At 32.9% G+C, this 27,567-nt stretch overlaps 1 protein-coding gene across 8 annotated transcripts in view; it reads right to left on the bottom strand.

The window, feature by feature from the left end:
* Positions 1 to 27,567, bottom strand: part of LOC122717517 (octopamine receptor beta-2R-like) — an 83,658-nt gene that overhangs the window by 10,346 nt on the left and 45,745 nt on the right. For 3 of the 8 annotated variants that reach the window (XM_043941668.1, XM_043941670.1, XM_043941669.1), the window contains 3 exons: positions 9,599 to 10,856; positions 8,768 to 8,998; positions 5,125 to 5,351 (listed from right to left, as the gene is read on the bottom strand). In XM_043941668.1, the coding sequence (XP_043797603.1) occupies positions 5,261 to 5,351; positions 8,768 to 8,998; positions 9,599 to 10,590 (1,314 nt within the window). In that variant the 5' untranslated portion in view covers positions 10,591 to 10,856 and the 3' untranslated portion in view covers positions 5,125 to 5,260. Of the gene's footprint in view, positions 1 to 5,124; positions 5,352 to 5,439; positions 5,536 to 8,742; positions 8,999 to 9,598; positions 10,857 to 27,567 lie in introns of those variants that run through there. The other 5 variants (XM_043941671.1, XM_043941673.1, XM_043941674.1 and 2 more) reach the window with 5 other exon arrangements.

Below are 27,567 nucleotides of genomic sequence, written 5' to 3'. Positions count from 1 at the left end.
AGATAAAAGGATTATTGTAAAACTAAAATCTGAAAATTAAAATGAAAAATTGAAAAATTAAATTTTTATATTGCTCTTTATATGATGTGAAATTATTTAAAATGAAATATCGGTAAAATAATTTAAAAATATTATTTAAAATAATATTGTATTTTGTAAAATCGAAGAATGAAATATAATGGAATTTAAAATTCAATTGAAATACGTTGATGAATGAATTTATTTTGTGATATTATGATTTTAATATTGGAAATAAAAATTTCGAAATTAAATAACAGAAAATAAGAAAATTCATCGATAAATTGCAGAGTATATTTTATATTTTACGTTGAATTAAGCAAAATTTATTCGATACAAATATTTAACAAAAAAAAAAAAGTTTCGTTTAAAGGTTACAAATCTTTTAAATCGAAAAAATAATAAAAAAAGAAAAAAAAATGTTTGAAGGCGTTTATTATTCAATATGTGTTAGATGTGATGCGATTAATTTTTGATTTAAACATACCAATTATCAGAATATTTTTTTTTTTTTTGCAAAAAAAAGTTATAGATGTAAAAAATCAAAGAATTAATTAAAATAGCATATAATGAATATATTTGATTTTTCGATAAGATTTATTATGAGTAATTAATATATTAATGTATAAGATTAATTAAGTTACGATCTTAGTTAATTTGCAAGAATTTTTTTTCTTTCGAGCTTTAACAATTTTAGAAAATTGGTTAATTCAAAATCAATATATATTTCCAATGAAAGGGACATAGAAATATTTTTCTTTAGTCTTAGTCAATTAATATGTAGCGTGAAATGCTATAACATGTAGATTTTAACTGATAAAATGTACGATCATAAAAAGCTCGTAAAGTACTCGACGTTGGTTCGTTTACGAGATTAATCAATGAATGTTGATTGTTTGACCTATCAGACTATGCAACGCATCGCAATTTCTTGGAAAATTGTCATCCGTTTTTATTTTAATTTGCAAAAAGGAATTTTTAGAAAATGATTACTTGTAAAAGAAATTTAAGATTTTTAAATTCCTTGAAATGAAAAAAGAAATAAACGATGTTAAAACGATCAAATATAGAAATATAGGAAATTTCGTATCGCTGTATTTTTAATATCTTTTCTATCTAAAAATCTTTGCCAGGAATTCAAACGAATCTAGGGATTTTTTTCTCGAGTTATAGTCAAAATTGACTAATCAATTGGAAGAAGCATATTAATCTCAAGATTTCCTATGAATCGTTTATTATTTTATAGAACTAATTGTACGTTCCTTTTTATCATTTTATTTATATTAATTGGTAAGACGTTAATAATCGTGACAATAAAAAGAAAAGAAACGAAATATGAGATTTGAAATATAATCAAGTTTTATTTCTAACAGGTTAATACAAAAAATGAATATGAAACAATAAAATCCATAATTATAGTTTCCAAAATATATTTCCTCTTTTTCTCTCTTTCTCTTTCTCTCTCTCTCTCTCTAAAAAGTTTCACACGAGATATGCATGTATGTGCAATATTTCTTTCACGATATCGCTATATCCTGCAGATATTTCGAAAACAAACGTTCATCGACGTTTATTACAAAAAGAAATGCAATAAGGTCAAATGAGAGATACTCGATAAAATAGAATAAAAATTTTGTTCCCAACGAAAACTCTTCAATATTCTTTAATCCTTTAATAATAATAACGAATAAATACATCGAAAGATTATAAAACAAAATAATATTCGAGCGATAACATTTATTACAAGTTTATACGTTAACAAAAATTAAAATATCTCGTGATCTTATAATTTAAAAAAATCATAATAATTTGAAATGTTATCACTTTCAATAAAAAATAAACGAGAACGCAATCTTCGAATTAACGTTATATAATTTTCTATCGACGCATTAGCTATCGCTGATTCATTATAAATATTGACACGCGGACTATTATTTTTTTTTCTTTTTTTTTTCTTTTTTTTACAAACTATGTAGTCATTTATATAAAAGAAACGTCGTATCTTCGGCTATCGATTATCATGCTATTGAAACAATGCACGTATTTACAAACTATTTACAGTGAATGTTAACACGCGAATTCTATCACAGAAAAACGATGACATGAAAATTAAAAAAAAAAAAAAAAAAGAAAAAACGAAATGATATAATTAATAAACGAAAAAAAGAAATCGCATAATATTTTACATGTATATATGTGTATATAATATCAGACTTTAATTGTAATATTGCTGATCAATCGACGTGATTATTTTTTTTTTAACGTAGCTTAAATTAAACGAAATATTCCAGAAAATGAATTAATATTAATTAACAACTAAAGGACGCGTACATCGAGTTTAAAATAATAATTTAATAAGCCTTGTCTAATGAAGACTCTAATATGTTATTGCACTGAATTAAACTCTCTTTTTTTCGCTTCAATTTAAGAATCTTTTTCTATCCGATCACCGTCTCTCTCTTGAAAAATTTTATTTTTAATGGATGATTCGATGTCATTTGTAGCGAGCCCTTTTAATCGATCCCTTTTCTATCGATTTAATTACTCGAGACACCTTATTCAAACTTTTCTTCTTTGGAGAATCCGAATGGCGTAGCTACGCGTTAATTAATTCGAATTGAAGCTCGCGTGGGATTTTCACGGTGTGCCTTCGCTAATTTTCAGCGCGAAGTTCATTCAGTCCACAACAGGGAGTGGCTCTTTAATCGAATTGCTATTCGTTCTACCGGCAGCATATTTTAGAATATAAATCATTTCGTCTTTTTTTATAGATATCTTCGTAATATCTCCCTTTACTTTTCTCTTTAAATTAACGGAAAATGTTGATCACAGAGACTTAAATATCGTAATATCAAAATATAAGGGTTGTAAAGTTATTCTCGTGAATTTATTTTAGATAAAGTTTCTATCTCGTTTCTATTAAAGGTCGAATATTTGATTGTTACTAATTTTTTCAACGGTGTTTGTGTTTTTTTCGTCTTAAACGTTTTGAGATGCGATTGAATTATCCTCGTGAATCGTAATTTTACTATTTCTGCGTGAATATCGTGATATAATTGGACTAGAAGCTAAAGTAACATTTCAGACGGGATAAAACGTATTTCTGATAAAAAATAAATGATATTAAAATCGCATTATTTAATCGACTATACAACGCTTAATATTATTAAATAAAATTTACGAAGATGACGAAGAAGACATTCATTATCTGATAAAAGATTAAAATAAAAATTGCATTTTTACAGTCAGAATATAAAATTACAAATTTTTTAACTAGATGCCTTTGCAGCCATTCGATGTAACTTTAATCTAACGTAATTAAACAAGTTTAATAAATAATCTATAAACAAATTCAATAAGCTACGAATATGTAATTATTTCTGTGTATCGTATTTTAAATTTTAAAAGCAATGAATTTTCTTCCAAGGAAGACATTTCTTAATTGTAAAATAAATAGAGAACAAGTATATTTGCTTTTTCGAAATCGCAGATAAGAATAAGAAATGTACAATGTACGTACGAAAGAATAAGAGATTCAATATTTCTTTTCATGACGTAATCTCTGAAAGCATCGATTTAATAAATATCCGTTTAAAAACAAATAACATTAATTAAATAACAATCAATAACGATCAATAACAACGATCTTTGGAATTGTACACCACGTCGTGATTTTCTTCTGAAAAAGAAAAAAAAAAAAAAAAAAAGAAGAAGAAAATTCGCAACAGACGTATCGTGCAACGTGTCGTGTAATAACATTATCATCGATGAGCAATATCTAACTAATTAAATTAACAATAACAAAGATTATACTCTCCACGCAAACTTTTCCTTCGAACACGAATCAAAAATTATATGGAATTCTTATTTAATTCTTATCGAACCTTCATTCTTATTGTACACCGTCTAATATCGGATAAAATCGATTATCAAAAGTGGATTCCATTCCAAACTGTGCAATCGATTATGATCGATCCTTCGATCGTTCAATTTCATTCGTAATATATCGATCTTCCGCTTCTTCCAGTTCATCCGACAACCGATTTCGAGCGCACTTGGCCACCCAATAGGATCACAATTTATTCGAAAATCGAAAGAGAATCGAACGAAATTGTCTTTGACGATCAGCTCCGTTTCCTCGAAAACATCCTTCTTTCAAATTCCTCGAAAAACAAAACACGCGATTTCTCGTGACTCTCTTCTCTCCGTGATCGTTCCTTCATCCATCCATCGATCGATCGATGGATGTCTCTCTTCTCGGCGAGAATTTTAAGAATATATATATCTTTGGCAATGCAACGTGACCTATGCGTTTCATGCGCATCTCTACCTGTCCTCGGTGTACATCTCTGTGATCGTTTCGCGATGATGTATGACTCTCGCGTATCCCTGTCCACGCGTGCTTCCGGTTCCTTTGAGTTTCCATCCCGATGGAATAAACATTTGTTTCCTGTCTCGGCTGTTCGCTACGTAACATCGCGTTTGAAACGATACCCGCGTTATCGTAACTCTCCGTTCTCTCCCCAGGAAAGAAAGCGTTGTTTCCTTCTTGCGTATTCCCATGTATTACTCAATGAATGAACACCGTCTCTGATTTAACTTTATATTTGACACGTTCGATAATCTCGTAGGAAAATTGGAAAACAACGAAACAATGAGTAAATACAATATTCGGTTATTGAATTTAATCATTAAGCTTGATTGCTTTCGCGATTGATCGAACGCGAATATATAGCGTGATTATATGTTATTTCGCGTAGTCCTTAATTAATCTCAGACGACATTTTCATTAAAAAGAAATCTATCTTTGAATATTTCGTGAAATATTTCGGGTTTAACGCCGAAAATCTTTTTTTTCTTTTCTTTTTTCCCCATTACTGATTTACGATTTCTTCGAATCGCTTTGACGGAGCAAGGATCGTGTACAGAAGATCGGAATTTTTTTACCGGAAACCGTAAACACGCGACGCAGATGGATAAAAACGCGAGCAATTTACTTGGCAAGATTCGTGTTCCGCGAGTTTTTGGCAAAATGGCGCAGAATCTCTCGAGGCTAACACGTTACGTATATTAATCGACGATTGACGCGTCGTTTTACTTGTTTTCTATGTGTGTGTATACGCGTGTGTAGGCGACGATACGGATGTATAATTATTAGGTGGGTGTGTAGGTGTTTATGCGTGTCTTTCTCTCTTTTTGTTTGCATCGCGAGTGAAGTTGGTGGTAGAAAATTGCTCTTCTTTCAGAGGCTGCTACCGTACTCGCTCGATCTTCGTCGGTCGATGTGTTTGATGTACGTCTCCGAATATATGCTCTTAGTGCGATCGTCGTACCTGAAAGTAGAAACAGACAGTGGCACCAATACGTTTTGCTCGACTTTCGACATTGTTCATCGAATTCAGGAATTGGGATGATTGTTACCAGTATTGTCATTTTTATCTGAAGTTTGCAATTGGGTTGAAAGGCTCTCTGTTGTTCGCATTGTTTTCTTGTAACATTGATTGTCCCATTTGAAAACTATATGGTAAAAATACATAATAAGTGATCTCTTTGTTATAAATTTAATTTTCTATTATTTTTTACTTATTAATGAAAAATCTGAAATTGTTTAGATACTATCAGATTTAATAATAAAATTTTAATTTTCGAAATTAATATTTTCTTTCGAAGTAATAAATATTAGTAATATGGAAATTAAAAGATTGACAAGAACGAACTTATTACGATTTATCCATATAGTCTTCGTGGAATTGTCACTAAAGAAAGTACTTGTTTTCATTTTTCTTATACAATGAAATCTATATTTTATGAATATTCCAAGTATAATTTCTAAAAGTTAAAATTTGTATGCATACGTAAGAGTACTTGCAAAGAAAGAAAAAGGGGGGTATTTATTTCTAATAGGATTAAAATATAAATTGTTCCAACACAAATGATTTAGCTATACTCTCTCAATCATTTTACTTTTACTTTTCGGTCGTTGCAATTAACTAAGTATACCAACATTCATTCGATTATTACATTCGATCAAATTCAATTTAATTATGTTTAATTAAATATGTAATTAAATCGATTATTAATAATATAATATTATATACATATCATATTTACACACAAATTTTGGTTATTCGAAATAACTTTAATTGCAAATAAGTTATTAGTCGATATTAGTTGGTAATATGTTGTCTCTTATTTTCAATTATTTGTCTTCTTTGCACTATCACCGAACCATTAATAGAAGAAGATTTTATTTCTATCATTTAATTTGATTTCAATTTGTTTTTTCGATCCTCGGTTATTGTATATCTCTCGGTAATATAGCGTTCTAGCGTTGGGTTTGAGAACGTTCCAGTCGACTTGTTCATTTCTCGCTTCTTTTAACTAAACTTTTAAATTTATAAATTTCAAAAATTGAATCAAAAATCAATTGATCAAAAATTTAATCGCGTTCAATCAAAAAAAAAAAAAATTTGACAAATTCTTCGAACATATACCATTATTAATATTCATATCGTTGTCAACAATTTTTATGGTATCATTCGCAACACTTTGAATCATTGTCCTTCTAAAATATTATAATAAAATAAAAATTTATAAATTCGTACAGTGCGCGTTTAATTAACTTTACGACAACGAGACGTGACGTAAGACGTGATCTACTTCCACCATTGCAAATTATTTAAATAATATTTTCGCGTTACGCTCAGCTTCCAGCTAATTTATTTCCACTATAACCGCTTTACGACTAAACTTTAAACGCTAATTACGAGGTAACAAAGCAGCGAAAAAACAAAGAGAAACAATGAAATAATAGAAATACTTGAAAATATTTCATTTAAAAAATTGTATCTTATTTTTATCGAATTTCTATTTTTTTCATTCATATAACTTTCGATCGAACTGTAGGCATTTACGCTTTCTTACGATATTTTTAATTTTTAACAGTGACGTTAAAGTGTGATAACGATTCACCGCTATTATAAAATATCAAAACATTATTACAAGACGAACAAGAAGAGGATCAAATGTTTTAAACGTATATTATTCTATACTGAATATATACTTAATTACATTTTGGAAGAACAATACCTAATCAAATCGTGAAGTTGTAGGAGAATTTACCAGCAAAAATATAAGAACGAAGAAGAGTGAACAGGACAACTACGTCGAATTTTACGATCCTTTTTTTTCTTTTAGAAACATTCACTTTGAGAAAGGATTAGAGAGAGATGCTCGTGGATAGAAATGAGTACGCGTTCCTCGAGTTATGCCCGCGTTCGTGTGAAAAAGTCGAGGATCTCCTCTCGTTCTATTTTTCCTGCGTGAAATTAAAAATAATGTTTATCCCTTCTTTCCTGAACCGTTCTAATCGTCTCGTTTTATAACTCTTGAGATATAGATTTTTGTGATTTTTGAGCGGCGAATATTAGAATATCAAAATTAACTCGAGAGACCCAAACAAGAAATATTAACGATAACTTGTCTTGGTGAAATTTTTATCTCGTATTAAATCGTTTAGATATCGTTTAAATCGAAGAATACATAATGTAGCTTCAAGCATTTCGGATACATTTAGAATCTTAGAAAAATCTGTGGATTCTAGTGATTTGGATTTTTACATAGATCTTTTGGGATTATTTGAAAAATATAACGTTTGTTTAAAAATACAAAATTTTGTTGAAAGAAATTTTATTAATTTTTGTAAATTTTATTTTAGAGTTTAATATTAATGAGTAATCATATAAAATAGTGGTTCACATACTTTTGTTTTAACTTTAAATATATATAATCGTTTCAGTTAAATTACGAAAGGGAGATATTCAATCGTCGGAACGAAATTTCATCACGAATCGTATTAAATGAATATGTGAAACTTCCATAATCTCTCTAATCAGTTGACAAAATTAATTGCGGTGAAGTTACACACGATTCGTAATTTTCATCGAGAAATAAAGTTACGGGGAATCACGTTGTCAAATGGAAGAAAGGTATATATCGGGCAACGTTAATTAAATCATTCGTGGACACGCGAATTCGTTTCCCAAAATTATATTCCACGCGGCGAATCACACTCGTGTTATTACAACTATTCGTCGATCACGAAGGATAAATTATTTCTTTCTATATCGATTATTATTATTATTATTAATGCATACAAAATCGTCCTTCTTCGAAAAATTTAAAATTTAAGTTTAAAATAAGAGAGAAATATCACGATAAAAATATCGGCGAAAAAAAAAAAAATATCGGTGAATTTAATATCGTGGAATCGTCGAACGATCGAAATGCGGAATATGTATGAAATATATATATATATATAAACATTTTTAAATAAATACGTATATTCAGACTTTTCTTTCTTTACGAAAAAGTGGAATATGAAAAGAAGATAAAAACATCGAACAAACGTAAGGAGTTCGTGTAACCTAATTAAAATTTAACCATCTCTAGAAAATTAATCGAATCCTTCCCTCTTTCAAATTTTCGAACAAAATAATTGGAACGTTGTTGAAAACTCGTATCGAAGGAAACACGTCCCTCGGAGTCTAACCTAAATTGCGAGCGTAAGATCATTCATTCCCGCAACCACTCGTTAATAAATCATGCACCACATGTTGTAGAAGGAGTACGAAGCCAGAAAGAGATCTAATTCTATCGAGGGATCAGGATGGACGAAAAATAGAAAAAAAGGGAGAAGAAAAAGCGATAGAATGTAGTGCGTACCTCAACGTGTCAGACCAGATCGTACCTTAGGGACGGCCGACGGAAATCGAGCGCCTCGAGATCGGACGGCTCTCGTCTGCAGAGCGAGCAGAACGCGCACTGCAGAGTATTCTTGAAAGCTTCTCGGAAGTCGCGGTTGAAGTACGCGTAGATCAACGGGTTCAGCGCCGAATTCGTGTACCCGATCCAGAAAAGCAGGGCGATCACGATGTCGGGACACGGACAGGATTCTCCGCATAACGTTGTGATAACGTACCTGTGAACACAGATTTCACAGCGTCAATGGATCTCTACGACACGCGAACATCCTCGAGAATGGTTGTCGATCGCCATTTCGATCGGAGGATCGAGTCTCTGGGAATATGGCGGTGGAACATGAACCGGTGCCGCGTATGCGAAAATTGTTGACGGAACGAGAGCGAATTGGATGTATTCGGATATATTCGAAATTTTTATTCTCGTGTTCTCGTTTCTAACGGGAATCGGGACGAAACGTTGTTTCGCGTAAACCACTTATCTCCATAGACACGCATAATTAATCGTACGCTATCGTAACGAGACCAATTGAATCCATTAACCGAACACGATCCATGTGCGTCACTCAGTTTTCACGTTATAATTAAACTAACGATTAATCTAAAAATATCTTGGACCTGAATTAAATCAACGACGATGATGTATACGTATCTATCTGTTAAGGACAGTTTAAAAACTTGTTTCGAGAGGAAGAACGAAGAAAGGAGAGACGAGAAGCGGTGANAAAAAAAAAAAAGAAAAAAGAGGGGTGGAAAAAGATAAGCGTAAAAATTTGTATGTCCTCGGCAAGATGCGGGAGCCTGAATCGTGGAAGACGCACCACAAGAAGAAGGGCAACCAGCAGAGTATGAAGGTACCCATGATGATGCCTAACGTCCTAGCAGCCTTGTGCTCTCTCTTCATCTTCATGATATTCTTGTCCTTGGTAGGCGTGTGCAGATGATTGGTGCTGATCTCGTTCAACGTCAACGTCTTGGAGGAGCCCGCGCTGTTGAGCTCCCCGTTCAAATTATTCAAATCCTTGCTCGGCCTGTGGCTCAACAGCATCACGTTCCCCATCCTGCTGTGCATTTGCTTCTCCTGCCTGTTCGCCTCTTTAAACACGGCGAAATACGTGAGCGTCATGATGGTGCACGGTATCCAGAACGAGATGCTCGACGAGAATATCACGTAAATCTTGTTCACCTTAAACTCGCACAAATCGGGATGATTCTGCCTTCGCATACTGTTCTCAGGCGTGGTGTACCACCCCATGAAAATGGGCATGAACGAGATGAACGCGGGCAATATCCAACAGGCGAGCAGCATGTAGGCGGCCAGCCTCCTGGTCATGATAATAGGATATTTGAGCGGTTTCACGATCGCCCAGTAACGATCCACCGAGATGCACATCAGATGGAGGATGGAGCTGGTGCTGAAGTACACGTCCAGGGAGTTCCACACGTCGCACATGAAATAACCGAACAGCCATTTGCCGGTCAACTGCACGCTCGCGTTGAACGTCATCGCGAACATCGCGACCAACATGTCGGCCAACGCCAAAGAGACCACGAAATAATTGGTGATGATCCGCAGCTTCCTGTGCCGCATCACCGACACCATCACCAACAGATTACCGAACACCGCGGTCACTATGATGGAGCCCATCAGGCAACCTTTCGCGATCGTCACGGCCACCGACAACTTTTGCTCGCTCGAGTAGCTCGCGTTCCCGAATTGCCCCTCCTCGGTCGAGATGCCGTTCAACAGGGTCGTCACGTCCACCGAGGACACCACCTCGCTCGATTCGCTGCTCGCCACGATCGTCGTCATGCTCGTCGGCCCACCGCGTCCTTTCCCTCCTTCCTCTTCTTCTCCTCTCCGCCCTTAGGTCACGGACGTGGCAACGAGCCGACGTACCAGCCTGGCCTTCATCTTCCCGGCGGGAAAAGGGCGTTGCCTCCCGTCCACTCTCTCGTCGTGCCCTGCTCCGACGATTGCCACCGTTTCTCTCTTTACACCCGATGGATCGATGGATCCAGCTATCGCCTCCTCCGATATTTTCTCCTTCCTTCTACGTCCTTCTCGTCACTGGTAATCTGGAAAATAGACAGAGAGAGAGAGAGATTCGAAACTGTCAACGACCGTAAATTTATCGATAAGCGATACGAATAATTCGTCGTAAGTAAAATATTATTAGTTTTCTAAAAAGAAGAAAAAGAAAATTGTAATATTTGAAACGATTTTTTCTCTCCATCTGTCGTTCGTTCGTTTGTTCTTCTTCTTTCGTTATTAAGTTTTATTAATGTTTTTATAAATGATTTTATGCGATCTTTTATATCAATTTTCTAATCTCTTTATTTGTATTTTATCGAGAAGGCGAGAATAGTTTATTCATTTATTTATTCATTTATTTATTTATTTATTTTGTAGTTTATCCAGGGATGGCTTAAACGATTTTTTTTTTTCAAGTTCAAACATCGAATTTCAACGCGATATCGAAGTTCTTCTCGTCTCGATTGAGGTTTTCGACACGAGAGGGATATCAAACGCACTAGACGACCCACTTTATTCCATTTGTTTGTACTACTTGCTTAATCTATTCAATCCATTATAATCATTCAGACTTTCGTTCAATTTATTCAGTCTGCATTCGTGTTATTAAATTTATTTCTTCTTTTTTTTCCCCGAAAACGACAACATTCGATGAAAATTGCACGTATAATATTTTGTATAGAACGCAATATCGCGACATGAATTGAAATTTAAATTTGAATATTGAGCACATTTTTGAAAATATTTCACATTATTTTAATTGGAAAAATATTAAATTGACAATTTTATATTTTATAGAGCTGTTGGCAAAGCTGGTTGGATTTTCAGTTGTTGATATTAACAAATCGGTTATTAAGTAATGTAATATTGTTATTGTCTATATTATATATTATAATATATTGTTATAATATATTCTAATTTTATGCGACAGTTAACTTTTATCGAAGAACGTATGAATGGACAAGCGTTCTAAATTCCAAACTTGGCTATCGATAATGGAGAAACAATGAAATGTTATTGAAATAGGATAAATCGAGCATGAAATTGTCTATTCCGCATATTGTTGAAATCGTTTGAATTCCTAAATCATTTTATTAATAACAATGGAAATTGACGCTTGAAAATCAAGCATGAAATTTTATAGAAATACCACACCATACCATAATTGGCACAATTCGTTACGTTATTCGACACTTCGACTCGTCGTTTATCTCGAGAAATCACAATTTTCCTCGCGCGAATTTACGTTTTCCAAATTTCTCAAAATTCTGCCTTCAAAGAAACTTAAACAAAAAAAAAAAAGAAAAAAAAAGAAAGAAAAAAGATAGAAAGAAAGAAAGGAAAATACGCGATCGATGAGGAGAATCAACCACGATTTCTCGCGTTTTTCCCTCGCAGCCCACGCGAGCAGAGGCCCTTTTGTAATACGACTGTGGCGCTAGTTCCCCGATTGTCACCACTCGAAACGAGGACGCGGCGGAAGAATGAGTGACCTTGAATGGAACCCTCTTTTTCTGCCATCGTCGTCTGTCGTCTCCGGGCTTCGTTGACCGTGTCGCGACAGGGCCGTGTCAAGTGCACTCCCGTTCCGCCCGTGTAATTTATGATCCGCTATTTTTGCGCCACATTTGGGTCAATTATGCCAACGGCGGCCCGTGGTTAGCGCCGATGAAAAACACCCCATCCTACTTATTACTCGAAAAACCCTCGAGTACTTTTATTCTTCCGCGGCGACAACAGTATCGGAGATTCGCGATCAACCGCATCGATTACGGCTTTCACCTTCGACATTTTGCCCCGTCCCTTCTACAGGGTCACGTTCCTCGCGAGTTTTACGACAGTTTTGATCAAGGATGGTCAAGAGTCTGGAGAGTAATGATCGCTCGATGCTGGAACCACTGGCGATGCTTCGTGACTTGTTTCGAAGATTCTATTACACTTAAATGATATCGATATTCCCAGCATTCAGGTTTATTTCGAGACGATGGAAATGTAATTCTAGTCTAAAAATATTGGCATTTCGAGTATCTTTATCGAATGCTTTTACATTGCCACAGATCGCGGTGTATCGAGAACGGAATTCGAAACTGAACTTTTGATCCGTTCCAGAAATCGTTCGAATGTGTTTCGAACAGTTTTGACTCGTAGATCGCTTGTTACGAACTTTTTAAAATTATTTCTTGAAAAGGAGAAGAGGACAGGCTAATGGATACTTAGGATTAGGTAATTGTATTTATTTTAAATATCGAATGTCTTTATTTAGTCTTTTTATTCGTGGCATATGTTACGTTATTAATTATATCATTGTATTAATTTATTAATAAGATAATACTACGTTAATAGAAATAAATGACGTAATAAGATTCGATAAATAACATCGACGCATGGCTTTATATTACGCACGAAGACTATTTATAATCAAGAATATCATCTTATATATATTGCTCATATTGTTATAAACAAACATATATTAGAAGAATTGGCTATCATCCAGTTAAGCTTTTATTTGGCTTGTTACTCGAGTACCATATATATATATGGTTGATATATATTATTTCAACTAGATCCATTAATCCGATCATTGTTTACAACTTGATGCTTGAAAATCGATTAAACATTAATCAAGGCGTTGTTTTATTCGTGTTTAATACTTTGAATTTTTATCGATATCGATTATGACAAATACTAGCTTCATTACTAGTTCTGAAACAAATCTTGGAACAAATCTGAAAAAAATATCGAAAATCGAAGAAGCCCTTAATGTGGATGGATTTAAAAAGCAAATAAAAAGTATTAGTGAAATGATAGAAAAGAAAAAAGCAGTTATGAAAGCATAAAATAGATGTATCGATGAAATATTATTAAGACGTACCATCCTCTTATATACCCTCGAATAATCAAAACGAACAACAAAATTAAAGGTACAAACGAAACATAAATATTTAAGTGGAGCTGTGAGAAAATAGAGATATAACAAGAAACTCTTCTCCGTATATTATCCGTTTTTGAAACAAGATTTTTGCCCTCGACGTAATCTACGAAAGCAGAGAAACAGAGTGTCGCGCGAGGGCCATTCATCTTCCGCAAGACACGCCGTCAAGCCGCCATATTTCCAAGAAGTTTCTCTCTTCCGGCGGTCCAAGAAATAACGCTGACAGCCATTCCTAATACGGTGACCGTAATACGCGTCACCTGAGGCGACGTCGGAGAACACGACCTTGACGAGATATTGGAACGAAGCTCAAGGGTGCTATCTTTCTTCGCGCGCGGTACTCGAGGACGATCGTAACCCTCGTTCACAACGATTAAAAGAACGTCGAGCTAAGATTAGACCGCTATAGACCACTGCTACGTTCGGATCTGGGTTAGGTCTGCCATTTCTGTCTTCGTAGTTTCCATCGTGGATTCTCTCTGCGGTGACTAGTTATATATATATAAATAATAAAAATAAAAATAATAATAATAAAATTTTCAGAATTCTTCGCGAACGCAAGAAGAATCTATAATTTTTTTGATAAATACGCTATTCATTTTGGATATCCAGTTTCGATCAAATTAATTGCACAATTTTTCGAGGATTAATTTTTTTGATGGAAGCTCGAATCGATCGAGCCGATTACAAATTTTAATATACTAGTTGATAAATTGAATTTCGCAAAGGATTAAATTTATAATAAGAAAAAATAGATATAATTAACGATAAAATTATTTTTACAAATTTAATCGTTGCAACTTCAATTCGAAACTCGATTAAAAGGAAGCTGCATTCAAAGTTCAATGAATGACCGAAGGAATTCTTCCTATACACCCGGATGATTCAAGAGCATTCTCATAGATCAAATCGATATCGAATCGAGGCGAATCGACTCGAAAACTATACGCGCCAAAACGTGTCCACGTAATATTTCTTCAATTGGTACGTTATTGGTTTCGATTTCGACGGGTCGATAAACCGTTAAAACGTATGATCAAGTGAGAGAAAAAGAGAGAGAGAGAGAGAGAGCTATATCGAGCAAGAAAAATTTGATAATGTCACCCCACGGGAAAGGCCACGATCGATACCAATTTATCTTCCGGTTGAAACGCGATTCATTGCCGCAATTGCACGATGCAACGTCCGCAACACGTGATCCGTTTCCTCCATTTCGCATGGCGTGGAACTCGATTTTCTCAAAACCTATCCAATTGTGTGGCCGCGCCTCGCGAAATCGGATTCGTGTCTGGCATTCTTGCTCACCGTGATTCAAATTATCTCTTCTTTCAATACACGTGTACCGTTCGACTCGCGATTAAAAATATATTGAATTTTTCGAGTTCGATAATAATTATACGATTTCTACGCTCGTTCGAAGATTATCATCATATTCGTGCGATTTTGTTAAATTTAAATTTGTGAAATTTATCCATCCCGCGTATATTAAAGTATACGTTTTAAAGGAAATCAAAATTGTATGATTCCAATAGTCTCATTTTCATTAAATTTCAATTAAATTTAAATTCAAATTTTACACTCGATGCGAAGATCTTTTTACACGGAATACTTCTTATAAAAAAGAAAATCAACGACGTTTACGATATAATCTTATTTGACGAAGCGCACACGTCGACGGGACAAATTCTTCCTGTCTAGCTACCAATGTTACCATATTTATCCAAGTTTCACTATTTCGTGCGAATCGCACTATTCGTCCATAAAATATTATCGCCCTTCAGCTACGCTGACCCGTGCAACATTCGTTTTGCTTTTTTCATTTTCGAGACCTGCGACTCTCGTATCTTTTGTCTACGATTTTTAAAATTTGAAAAAGTTTACGGTTCCCCAGGCGTTTTGGAATTTTAGGCGAATGGAGTACATATTTTGGACGACTTTATTAGATCTAGACTCGCGCAAATGGAAACGATTTGAAACGAAAATTGTGAAATTCGCATGTCGCGTGTAATTCCGGGAAAATGCTTTTTTCAAAAAATCCATTTACTTAAAAGAACTTATCGTTAATAAATGCCAAATATTTGAAAATAATTGTAATAATTTTTATTAAAAGATAAAAAATCTAAAGAATATTGTATATATTCTTTAGAATCTTTGATTCTAATTTATATACGAAATCACGATATATAGGAGATAGACGAACCCTCCATGAGAAATAATCTTTTTTAAAAAAATTTTTCAAAAAATTATTTTATTAAAAGTTACAATATATAATTAAAATACTGCAATATAAAAAGGTTTAACGAGCGTTATTAGAGTTTATTTTATTTATTCGCGATAAAGATCTATAGTTGCAAGTTTTAGATATCTAACCTATAACCACAATCGTAGTCATCTCCTGAGATTTGAGAAAGTTTTAGATAACAAGTTGTTCGTTAGGAAGATTATGTTATTCCAATTTTTAAGTTTTGCAACAATAATAAATATTCTTAGCGATTATTTCTAATTTTTCAAAAGATTTTGCGTTTCCCTAATTTTCGAGATACAAAGGATAATTGATTTGTGGGTATTTTTTTGATTATTAGAAGCAGAACTTAGAGTTCGGATTATTTTAACACATTTTAACATATTTTTATGATTTTTCTTTTTTTATATCTCTAACGTTTATTTGAAAAGTTAAAACTAGAAAAAAGAATTTTCACTTGTTCCAATTACCGATAATAGTTTAATTTAAAGAGTTGTAACGATCATAAGAATTAAACTATTCGTTCTTCTTAGATATTTCACATTCATTCCCTAGAAAATGTTACTTTCAACGAGAGCGATCGAGTAAACGTCTTTACTCGCTAGAAATGGTAAATTTTCATTTTACCAAACGAATCTCATTTCTTTGTTTAACGAAACGTCGTTCTATCGGCTCAAACTTTTGTAAAAACTTTTGTAAAAGTATATCTTGCCGAAGAATCATCATCACCTTTCGTAATGGCGACAAACTTTTATCACGTGAAAATTTATCCACCCTGATTATGGAAAATTGTTATTTGAATTTTAAATACATTCGAGATATACGGAGACCAGAATTCACGTACAAACTTTATCAAAGTTTATGTCGCGCGTTGGAACTTGATTTAGATATAAATAATGCGAGTGTTCGCGTATATAGAACGGAATACCGAGTTTAAATTTTGAACTCGTTACGTAGTTTACCACGCGTGCTACGTTAAAAATATAAACACTGATTTTATCGATTCTGCATAGTTGCGAACCACGTTTCAACAATACGAGTGTGAGAAAATGGGGAACAAGTTTCCAGTTAAAATCGATATGAACACTCTTCACTAGAAATAGATCCAGAGTCAGAAAGACGAAAAGTTGTGTGTAATATATTCCTTTGATATAAATTTAACAATTATACGTATGAAAATATTTGAAAAATTATAATTTATTTATTTATGTTTCAGACAACTGAAATAAGGAAAAAGTAAACGTGCACAAGTGTTTTATTAAGAAATAACGAAAATACGAAATAAAAGAGAATCAAGGATGATAAAGAAGGTTTACGCGTCTCCTCTCTTCGCGATATCATTTTTCATCCGAAAAATGGTTTAAAAATATGTGATCTTTTCTAAATAGAAGGCTATACGTTATCCGCAAAGATATATCTCATAGCTATCTCTTAAAGTTAAACGATTCGTAACACGCGTAGTTTTCGTTCGAAGAGTGAAGTGGGGTTAATTAATTAAATTGAAATAAATTTCGCAAAATTTGTGCTCGAAAGAAGAAACAATTTTGACAATCGTGATGGAAAATAAAAAAACGTAGAATAAATAGAATAAATGAAAGAAAAAGTAATTTTCGTATAATTATAAACATAATTGAAAATATGAATACATTAACGTGCAAAAATTAAACTTCATCATCGGGTAATGTATAAAATACGCTTATCCAATAATTTATATAATAACTTATTAATTTTCCTATCGTTCGAGCACAAAACTCAATATTTTTAAACTTGAATGGAAAAAATATATCTGATGTGCTTATATAATATTTATACATTGTTGCAAATCCCGATAATTCTGAATAAATTTAAAACTTGTGCTATACTAATAACAAGAGCGAATAATTAATGACGAAAGAAAGAAAAATTCCTTAAAAATTATATTTATATACATAAATATTCGAAATAATTCGAGATAATGGAAAACAAAAAGTGAATTTTTGTAATAATTCACGCTGTTACTTGAAAATTTACGATTTACAATAGTAAGGAGGTGAACATGGGTCGATTAGAAAAATTTGATCGATTTAAAATATTTGTAATTTCAATTCGAAGCATCGTATTCGAAAGGTATTCGTCGGTATAAATTAAATGCGCATTGTCCGGAAGTTTCAATTACACGAGAACCGCATCGAACAAGCTATTCATTAATGAATTGCCAACGCGCAAAACAAATTGATCACGTGGATTAACGCAATTTAACCTAACAATAACCGGTAACGATTTCAGTTAATAATCGCGTGAATAGATTCGATGCATATTACACGATTCTAATCGTGTTCTATCCGATTTCATCGTTCCATTTATAATTTTTTTCTCTTTTTCGCTAAATTAATAAATAATTCTGTCGTTTTTAAACGAATATCCGACACACTGTTACGCTAAATTGGCTTAAAAACTATTCTTATTTAGTGTGAAAGTTAAATTCGTCATTTTATTTTTCCTATATTATCTCTTTTGTGGACAAGTATATTTTTTCGAATGCAGCTTGGTAACTTTTATTCTCGGGCTTTTTTTTTTTTTTTTTATTGCTTTGAAAGACTTTGAAAAGAAAAAAATTCTGGACGTTTAAAACTTTTTTCAATAAAAAACTCGTTTCGGAGAAATTGGGTAATGGAACTTGGTCTTTAGCGATTATTTATACGGAAAGTTACATGTGCGTGTTGATATGTTTATAGAATATCTTTAATGAATCGATTTTAGAGGATAAAACAAACGCGTGAAAATTGATATATGAAAACCAATATAAATATAAATAATTTCAATTAAATACAATATGTTGTAACAAGTGTCACTTTTTTTCAAAAGCTTTTTGTAGCTTTTGTTTTTTCAATTTTCAGTGTTTTCATAAAATTTTCTTTGTCTCTAAAATAAAACATAACGGAATAAAATACTGTATTCAAAAATATTTGCATTCAATGCGAGAAAATCAATCGACGACAAAAATTGCATCGTATGAAATCACACGAACCAACTTTAAACGTTCGAAAGATAACTATAATATTCAACGTTTAGTGGAAAATGAATAAATGTCACGATAGATGTCATTTTTAAATATTTATTTCTCGTTTCATCGATCAAAAAAAAAAAAAAAAAAGTATTATACGAATGTTGATATGCTCGAAAGCTTATTTTTTTTTTTAAACGAAATCGTACAATTTTTAATGCATTAATAGTTATTTCCCATAAAGAAGTGTAAACCTATTTACGTCGAAAGATCGTCGACTTTAAGAGATATATTAAATTTTATACAATTCCATTAAAAAAAAAAAAATCATTCAACTCGTCAGAAAAATTGTTCATTATCGAAGACGAATGTGATATTTCTAATGATTAAATCATTTTATTCCTTCTAAATATAAAGTACACATAAAATTTACATTCTAACGCCGCGGCATGCGTGAAAAGTCGGGCATAATAGCGGAAATCGTGCCAAGAGCTTAAGTCTCGGTAGCCATGGAGAATACTCGCAATAGCGTTTAAGAAGACGGGGAATAACGCGTAAAGAGCGAGGCTGGAAAATTGTGTGGAATTTGCATGATCAATGACTGAATTCAACCTTGCGCCAGCCTCGTCCGGCGACGCTTAATGAGAATTTCTCGCATTTCCGATCGTCCACCACTCGCCCGCTTTTGTATCCTCGCTGATTCTCCCGTCACCAAACCCTCCATAAATCCATTTAGCAGACGCACTACGGAATGGCGACGGGGGAATTCCGTCATCCAGTCTCCCGATGGAATTCCGCCGAAGCTTCTTGTTGGCTGCATCGAGCTTCCCCCGTGTTGATTTCCTTCCTGAGGATATCTTTGTCACCTATTTATTTTCTCTCTTCTTTTTTTCTCTCCCCTTTTTCTTTTGTTTCATTCGCAAAACGTGGATTATTCTTTAAACGTGGCGAGCGATTCTTTGGATAGGAGAAGCGAATTTAGCCAAATAATGGAAGAAACGTATCGTAAGAAATGAGGCTATCGTTTTTAGATATATCAAAAGTCATTGAGAGGATTTCGATGTGCGATAGTTATAGTAGCTGAAAGAATCAATGTTAGTTTTTCAATTGGAATCTTTTAATTAAGGATCGCAAGATGTAGTTAAGAAATGTTTTCTATCTTCGAAAGTAGGACTTGTGAAATTTGCAAAGTATTATTTATGATAGATTTGGATTTAAGGAATTAAATAAATTATATTATTTGCAAAAAAAATGTAATTAAAGTAGAAAAAAAATTTTATCGATTATATTTTAATAGATTTTTAGATATTATTGTAGATAAATTTTAACGAAATCAGTGTTATTTCAAAACGAATAGAAGGCCAATTCTTGTCGATATAATCGATTTAATCAAGCAGAGTTTCAACGGCGAACAAACGTGTCTTATATAATTATAAAAAAACACTGATAAAGCTTTATTGAATTTATTGTCGAAAATTCCTTTCTCTGGGATAAGAGGAAAACAATCTAATACAATAACATACAATACAAAGACAGCAAGCTATTTTTTTCTCCAATTTCCATAGATATAATTTAACAAATTATGGCGTAACGAGATAAATATTATTATATTTTAAAATCTCATTGTTACGTATAAAAAACACGAGATAAAATTTATAACGGTTCAAAAGATTAGAATAAATATATATAACGGAATTTTAGTAAAATAATTCTAGTGTTGGAGAGAAATAAGCAAGAAGTTGAAAAATAATGATATAAAATGATATGAATTATGAAAAGATTTTAAACTCTCTACTATCAACATCGATCAATATCGATCCTTCCTTCTAGCTTAATCACACGTGTCTCGATTCTTCGAAGAATAAAAAAATGACTAGGGATTATCGAATTTCTGGCAAACGACAAAATAATGTCCTCCCTTATCTCTTCCAGATTAAAAAAGATTAAAAATTTATCGGTCTCTATAATGTATTCGTTTTCCAACGGTTGAGTCACAGTACGAGGAAAGTGTGATTCGACGTGGAACCAAGGTTTACGAGACTTTGACATGCAAAAATGCGATAAACGTTGATTTCCACGAAAAAAAACTCAAATGCAACAATTATCGTAAAAGATGGAGATTCATTGTTGTTAATTTAAGAGTAAAAGTGAAAAAGATATGATAAAATACATAAAATAATATCGTTCGGTTAGTGATTATCTAATCGTAAGCTATTTTCTCCACATTACACGTCGTTCAATGATTAAATTTTAAATTACATATGATATAATTTGGCTAATGTTGTCAAGCTTTAATATTGCAAGCCTAGTACTGTATGCTGTGAATTAATAAGTATCGAATATCAATTATGTACGTAATTTATCTTTCACTATACAGGTATATACAGTCAATCACAAAAGTCTTGATACATTTTATGCAAAAATTTTGTTTCATAAGAATAATTTCGAGTGGAACATAATAGAGCAATTTTATATCAACGGAATGTCACTTTGAGGGGGATGAAACCGAAATTGTATTTTTTCCGTGATCAAAATGTATAATTATCAGTATCATAGATTGCAAATTTCATTTAAGAGAATCATTCATCGATCGTTTGATATATTTTCAGAAATCGAAAAAGAAAAAAAGAAAGAAAGAAAAATATTCAATTAGAGAAGCATAATTCTTTTTCTCGTTTGGTTGGATTTCGAGCGATTCCTCTTCCATGATCAACGATGGACGATTGAACCCGAACGAACCATCATTTCTCTGATAAGAGGTCGATAAATCAAGCGAGATCTTGGAGTGAAATATACACTGGCGCAATGGTTCATTTAATTAATGGACCTTTCGGTCCGTGTCACGAGAATTTATCGGAAGTATGTAATTTTGTTTGCTCGTCATGGTGAAAGATCAAGCTCACGAGTATCGATTAAATAAAATATTCAAGAAGAACAATTGTTAAAATAATCCAGGAAACACTGGTGGTATAAATAAACAAAATTATATTTTGACAAAACAATTACTTGTGATAAATCACGCATAAGATTAATATTCGTAGGAAAATAAAAGTTGGAAGAACATTTGATCGTATCGTTGCGAGGCAAGGAAACAAGAGCAACTAACTCGTGCCGCCCACTTCCACTTGCACGGTCGATTCTCATAAATCCAATCAATTCTAGGTCTTATAAGGTCATTGCTCAGTGGCGGAAGTTCGCTAACGCAACGAGCAATATTTACGATATTTACGTTGGAATTCTTCGCTTCGAATGATATTTCTTTCCACGGATTTGAATCGAACAGATACTGCACTACTGTGTATGATTCACATTCATACCACGGTTGAAAGTTTACCATCGTCTCTTCGAGGACGTAAACGGGTTAAACGTAACCGCTTGATACCACGTTACGACCTCACCTTCATTTACAACTACCGTTGGCTAAGCTCGAGACCTCGAGCTTATCTTCGCCGTGCACGATAACGAAACGTGGCGTTTCGTTCGATTAAAATCGGACGAAAACAATGCTTCGTTGTGTGCAAACTTGTTGAAAAGGGATTAAATTAGTTTTCTTTTTTTTTTTTTTTTTTAGAAAATATTGATTCGATTAAAGAGAAATACAGTATCACCATTTCTGGAATTAATATCTTGGATCGTAACGCATTCTATATCTGCTGATCCTTAACCGTTTTAGTGCCATTGATTTTTACTCGTATCTACTTAAAAATGCCAAAGAAATATTTTTGATGTCATTTACCCTTGTCTCGAAAAAAAACTGTATCTCTTCCAAAAAATATCCAATTTTAATTATTTTTTCAGTGTTTTATCAATAAAAACTTGTACAAGGATAATAAAATACAAAGAACATTATAGAAATATATATTGTGAACAAAAATTATAACAAAAACTGGAATCTAAAAGTAAAAAAGTTAACACGTGTGCTTTACCGCACAGACTCCATGGAGTCCCTTCTTACAAATCAAGTTGCTCCTCTTCACAGCTATCAGTTTCTTCACAACTTGACGATCATTCTCACTCGAATTATTCTCGTATTCCGACATTATGGGAAAAAAAATTATTAATAATATTATAATTTGAACTTTATGTAACACGTAGAAAATTAAAAAATTACGTACGACCTCCCCTACAGCGAGTTAAACAGTAACTGATTTCACGAATTTTAGTTAAAATGCACACGAGCGCGATGGCGCTCGTCGGCACTCAAACGGTTAAGTAGCAGTCTAATAATTCGAGGTAAATCAACATCGATTGATCTTTTAACAAAATCAAGTTAAAAATAAGTTATCGAGTTAAAAATCGAGTTAAAAATAATGAACGGAAGAATCGAAGGTATCATGGAAACGATTAATCGTGATGCGAGTTCGTAGACCGAGTTGGGATTAAACGACTTAGCTTTCGAACATTGGCCTCGGTTAAGTCGTCAATTACGGGACTAGTCGGCAGCACGCGCTAATTCCCGGCAAAGTGAATATTAATTAGCCCACTCGAAGGCAGAGTCTGATTCCTGGCCGGAGTTAATATCGACTCTGCGGCTCTTCCTCGACTCGATTACGGCCACGTGTTCATGAATAAGTAATCGAAAGCCGGTAATGTCCGCGCTTCTTCCTTCGGGATAAAAATACCACGATGGACGTTGATTCACGCTTATTGCGCCCGAGGACCGAGTTCACCTGCTTATTCGCAATAAGGAATTTTTCTTTGAAAAATCATCAAGAAAATATATGTACATATTATTAAATATACGTACATATTATTTTATTCCTTTTATTATTTTTATTCGATTTTATCGTATTTGTGACAATTTTTTTAAAAGATACATCTTTGTGAATGTGTGCTTTTTTATGTTTTCGAGTTTTGAAAAGTCACGGGAATTAATCGAATCGAGGAAGATTAAAAATTAAAATAATTTAAAGCAAAGTGGCACAAAATAGCGTGTAACATTAATGAAGAGGATTAATTATTGAATAAAAAGAAGAAAGTATAAAAGCAAACGTAGGTATCGTCCGAAATTAGGTGCAATTTAAATAGTTGAGTAAACTTTTATCGAAACTTTTAAGCGATGTTAATTCCCATCGGTATCGATAAAACTTAAATGGATGGCGCGCGGACGAGGTGTAGCGTGCCATAACTCGGTTCTAAAAGATTCAAAATAACCATTGCATAAAAATAAAAATACGTAGAAGATATTAAAAGAGACATAATAAACATTTATCGAAAACGATGAAATTTTACTACTTTTTTATATATATAATTATATTTTTAATAAATGTGGAAAATCAATGTCGAGTGGAAAGTTTAATGCCTTCGTTGATTAAAACGTTAAACTGATATAATTAATTAACATTGTAAAATGACATTTATACTGTTTTAATTTTAAAAAGTATTGTTTTTCAAATGTCTTTTGTTTCAGTGAAATAATTTTTCACGCGAATTTTGATGCGATTTTTTTTCTACGTTGCTCTGCAAAAAAAAAGAGAGAGAGTAGTACTTCCATACCAATTAAATAACGATCTTATAATTCTACAACGTTTCGTGTTCGGAGCCATTCCGAGAAGAAATTTCTTCGGTGCATTTCACTCGAATATATTCTAATATTTATTATATACTTATAGTATTCTTTAATCTATTTCAGAGAGAAGTTTCGTTCTCGGTCGAGAAGTTGAGAATAATACGGAATATTCATTTTGTTTTTTCATTTAAAAAGTTTCAGAACCGTAGAGAGAGGAAAATAAAAAGAAAAGGAATGTATAACTTTACGGGATTGCATATTGGACTTAGAAAAGTTACAAGTTTTTATTCAATTCTGTCTTTGACATCTGAAATAGTAAGTTAGTTTTTTTATATTATATTTTTAATCTATTATTAATTAACGAGTCATAATAATCATTATATCATTGTAGTTGATTGATTCTGATGATAGCGTAGTTTAGTCATTTCTGCATATAACTTTATATAATTATGATAAACTAGTAACTTTTCAAGCATACGTAACATAATATTTTTCATAAAAAAATAACTAATTGCATCGAACGATGCGTTAAAAATTATACGAAAGAATATATTTACGCGCCCATCAATGAAAAACTAATTATTTAAATAATTAAACACCGGGTTAAAATCAAACATATATAATAGGTACAATATTATTTTGCGAAAATAATAAATTTTATACAAAATATATTACATATTAATAAATTTTCACAAAAAGTTGCGTTTCTGCAGATGCATTCGTTATTTTCGATAACATCTCCTTTTTTCTTCGTTATCTTCATCTTTTTCTCACGACATCCGGAAGTCCGTGATCACGGCTAAAAATCCAAAAGTCGTCGACTGTTATCGAGCTGGCGGGAGACAAGAAAAGCCCCTTGGAAAATTTTCTGACTATCTTTAATGGATGGATCTCGCGATAACGAAGAAAGAGGGCTCCGTTACGAAGGAAAGCGTGGTCGAAGCATCTTAACGGAGCCTACAGCTGTTAGAGAAGAGATCCCGTTGTGCCTCCCCCCCATCGAAAACGTGCTCCGCTTCTTAACGACTTATTCGCAGAGGCCTCGGCTGGTATCGACAAGCAAGACGCGACTTGGAAACTACTATGGTCCCTCCATTTGCAATTTAACGAAACAACCAACCACGATAAGATATAACATTTCCATTCTCGATTTGTTCGTTCCAAGGCATAATCGTGTAAAACGATAAAGGAAATGTTTATGATAGATCATGTACAAAAGGCTATTAGAAACGATAATGATAAACTTATCGATATGTGACTCATGGATTATCGTCGTAATTATTAATCAAAGATAATGTGTCGTCGAACAGACTACAAGAACATAACACGATGATAATATAACACATGTAATATTATACGAATACATCGTGGAGGATGATGGAGGATCAAATCAAATTTATTAGTTTTGGTTAATTATTGAAGCCTATGTCTTGATATTCGAAGAATAATTTCAAGTGTTCGTGATAAACGTAACTATGAAAAACTTTGTTTAAAATACAATGAAATTATAAGTTTTTAATATTAAAAATTGTTCGAAATAATATTCCAATGTTTGAGCTCTTATCGAACGTTTCGACAATGAAAGAGAAGAAAACGTGGAAAAATGTGGGAGAAAGCAAAAGCGCCGATCGAAATATTCTAAAAGCCAATTAAGTGCGCAAAGAACGAAATCTATGAAAATATATCGTTTTTTCCAATTTCGCATTTTTTTTATATTCCATTGTTCCAGATACGGACGACGATTTAATTTAACAGAGATTTCAAAGAAATCTCGACATCAGCATTTCGACGTTTGCCTGATAATCGTTCAAAGTATGCACGCATCGTGCATCCGTATTCCTCGAAACGGCCTCACTTCCTCCAGGGATATCGATCACGCGGAAATTCGGGTCCCTTTGGTTTGTGGTTCGTGGAGAACTTGTGTATTAGTTTGTCAGGAAGTGTGTCAACAGTTGTGACGACAAAGATCGATAAGTAATTAGCCGAATATACCGAAAATGAAACTTGCGGAAACGTTGGAAAAAGTTTATAAGCGTGGATGTTAAATAGAACGTGGAATGATTTTGATAGAGGGAATAAAGGAGTTGTTTGTGATACTCTGAAACGGAATTTCAGAATTTCAGAATTATTTTCATGAAATATTTGAACGTATATTATACAAGAGATGTATATTTTCGATAAAATTGCAAATTGTAATCTGCAAATGAGAAAAAAGTTACGATTGAATGAATTTTTATCTCGAGTATTTTTTTAAATATGAACATTTTATTGTTATTAATAAAATCAAAAACGAATTTTAATATTTTTCCAGGCAATTTGAACGGAATTTGAAAGATAAAATCTGTGAAAAATCGGCTTGGATGATTGATCAAATTATTCTACTTTGATTTATCCTTACAAATGAAAATATCTATTTTAATTTCCAATAATATTGACGAAGATGAGACATGGATGATATTCATTAATTACGATAGTAAGAGCATTGAAAAAACAATAAAAGTTATCGATCCTGTATTAATAATACATTCCGAATATAAAAGAGATCCTCCATTGTGCTTCCACGCTCATCGACGAATAAAGACAAAATAATCACCGTTATTCGCCAAAATAATTCATAATCGGTCCCTTCTGAAATAAAAATTTAAAAAAGTAAAATTAAATTTCATCCACAATCACTGCGAAGCTCGTGAAATCTTTTCAAAATACTTTCCATTATCGATTTTTCCAGAAAATCATTCGATCGCTACAATTTTGACCAATCGGTGTCTGTGATTAATCGTTGTTACCATTCGACCACGTGACTCCGTGAAAATTTCATCTGGTAACCAGCTGTGGAACCGTGAAATTCCAAGCGAAACGATTCCATAATGAGTACGAACAATGATGGGTCTAACGAAGGGATCCACGCTTCGAGTTTGTCCAAAACGCGGTTGCCACGGTTAATAGCCGGCGATAAGGCGGAATTATTTCATTTTATTTCACTTTGCCTCTTTTTCGCCGTTTAAACTCCACCTTCCCTCGTCACAAACTTTGCTATAAACCGAGCACTTGTTTCTCTTTGTTGTTTTTTTTTTTTTTTTTTTTTTTTT

Source organism: Apis laboriosa, unplaced genomic scaffold (assembly GCF_014066325.1).
Source record: "Apis laboriosa isolate Shangri-la unplaced genomic scaffold, ASM1406632v1 scaffold5213_cov150, whole genome shotgun sequence".
NCBI classification, from domain to species: domain Eukaryota; kingdom Metazoa; phylum Arthropoda; class Insecta; order Hymenoptera; family Apidae; genus Apis; species Apis laboriosa.
The sequence above is the reverse complement of the archived record's forward strand: the minus strand, read 5'-3'. Positions and strand labels throughout refer to the sequence as shown.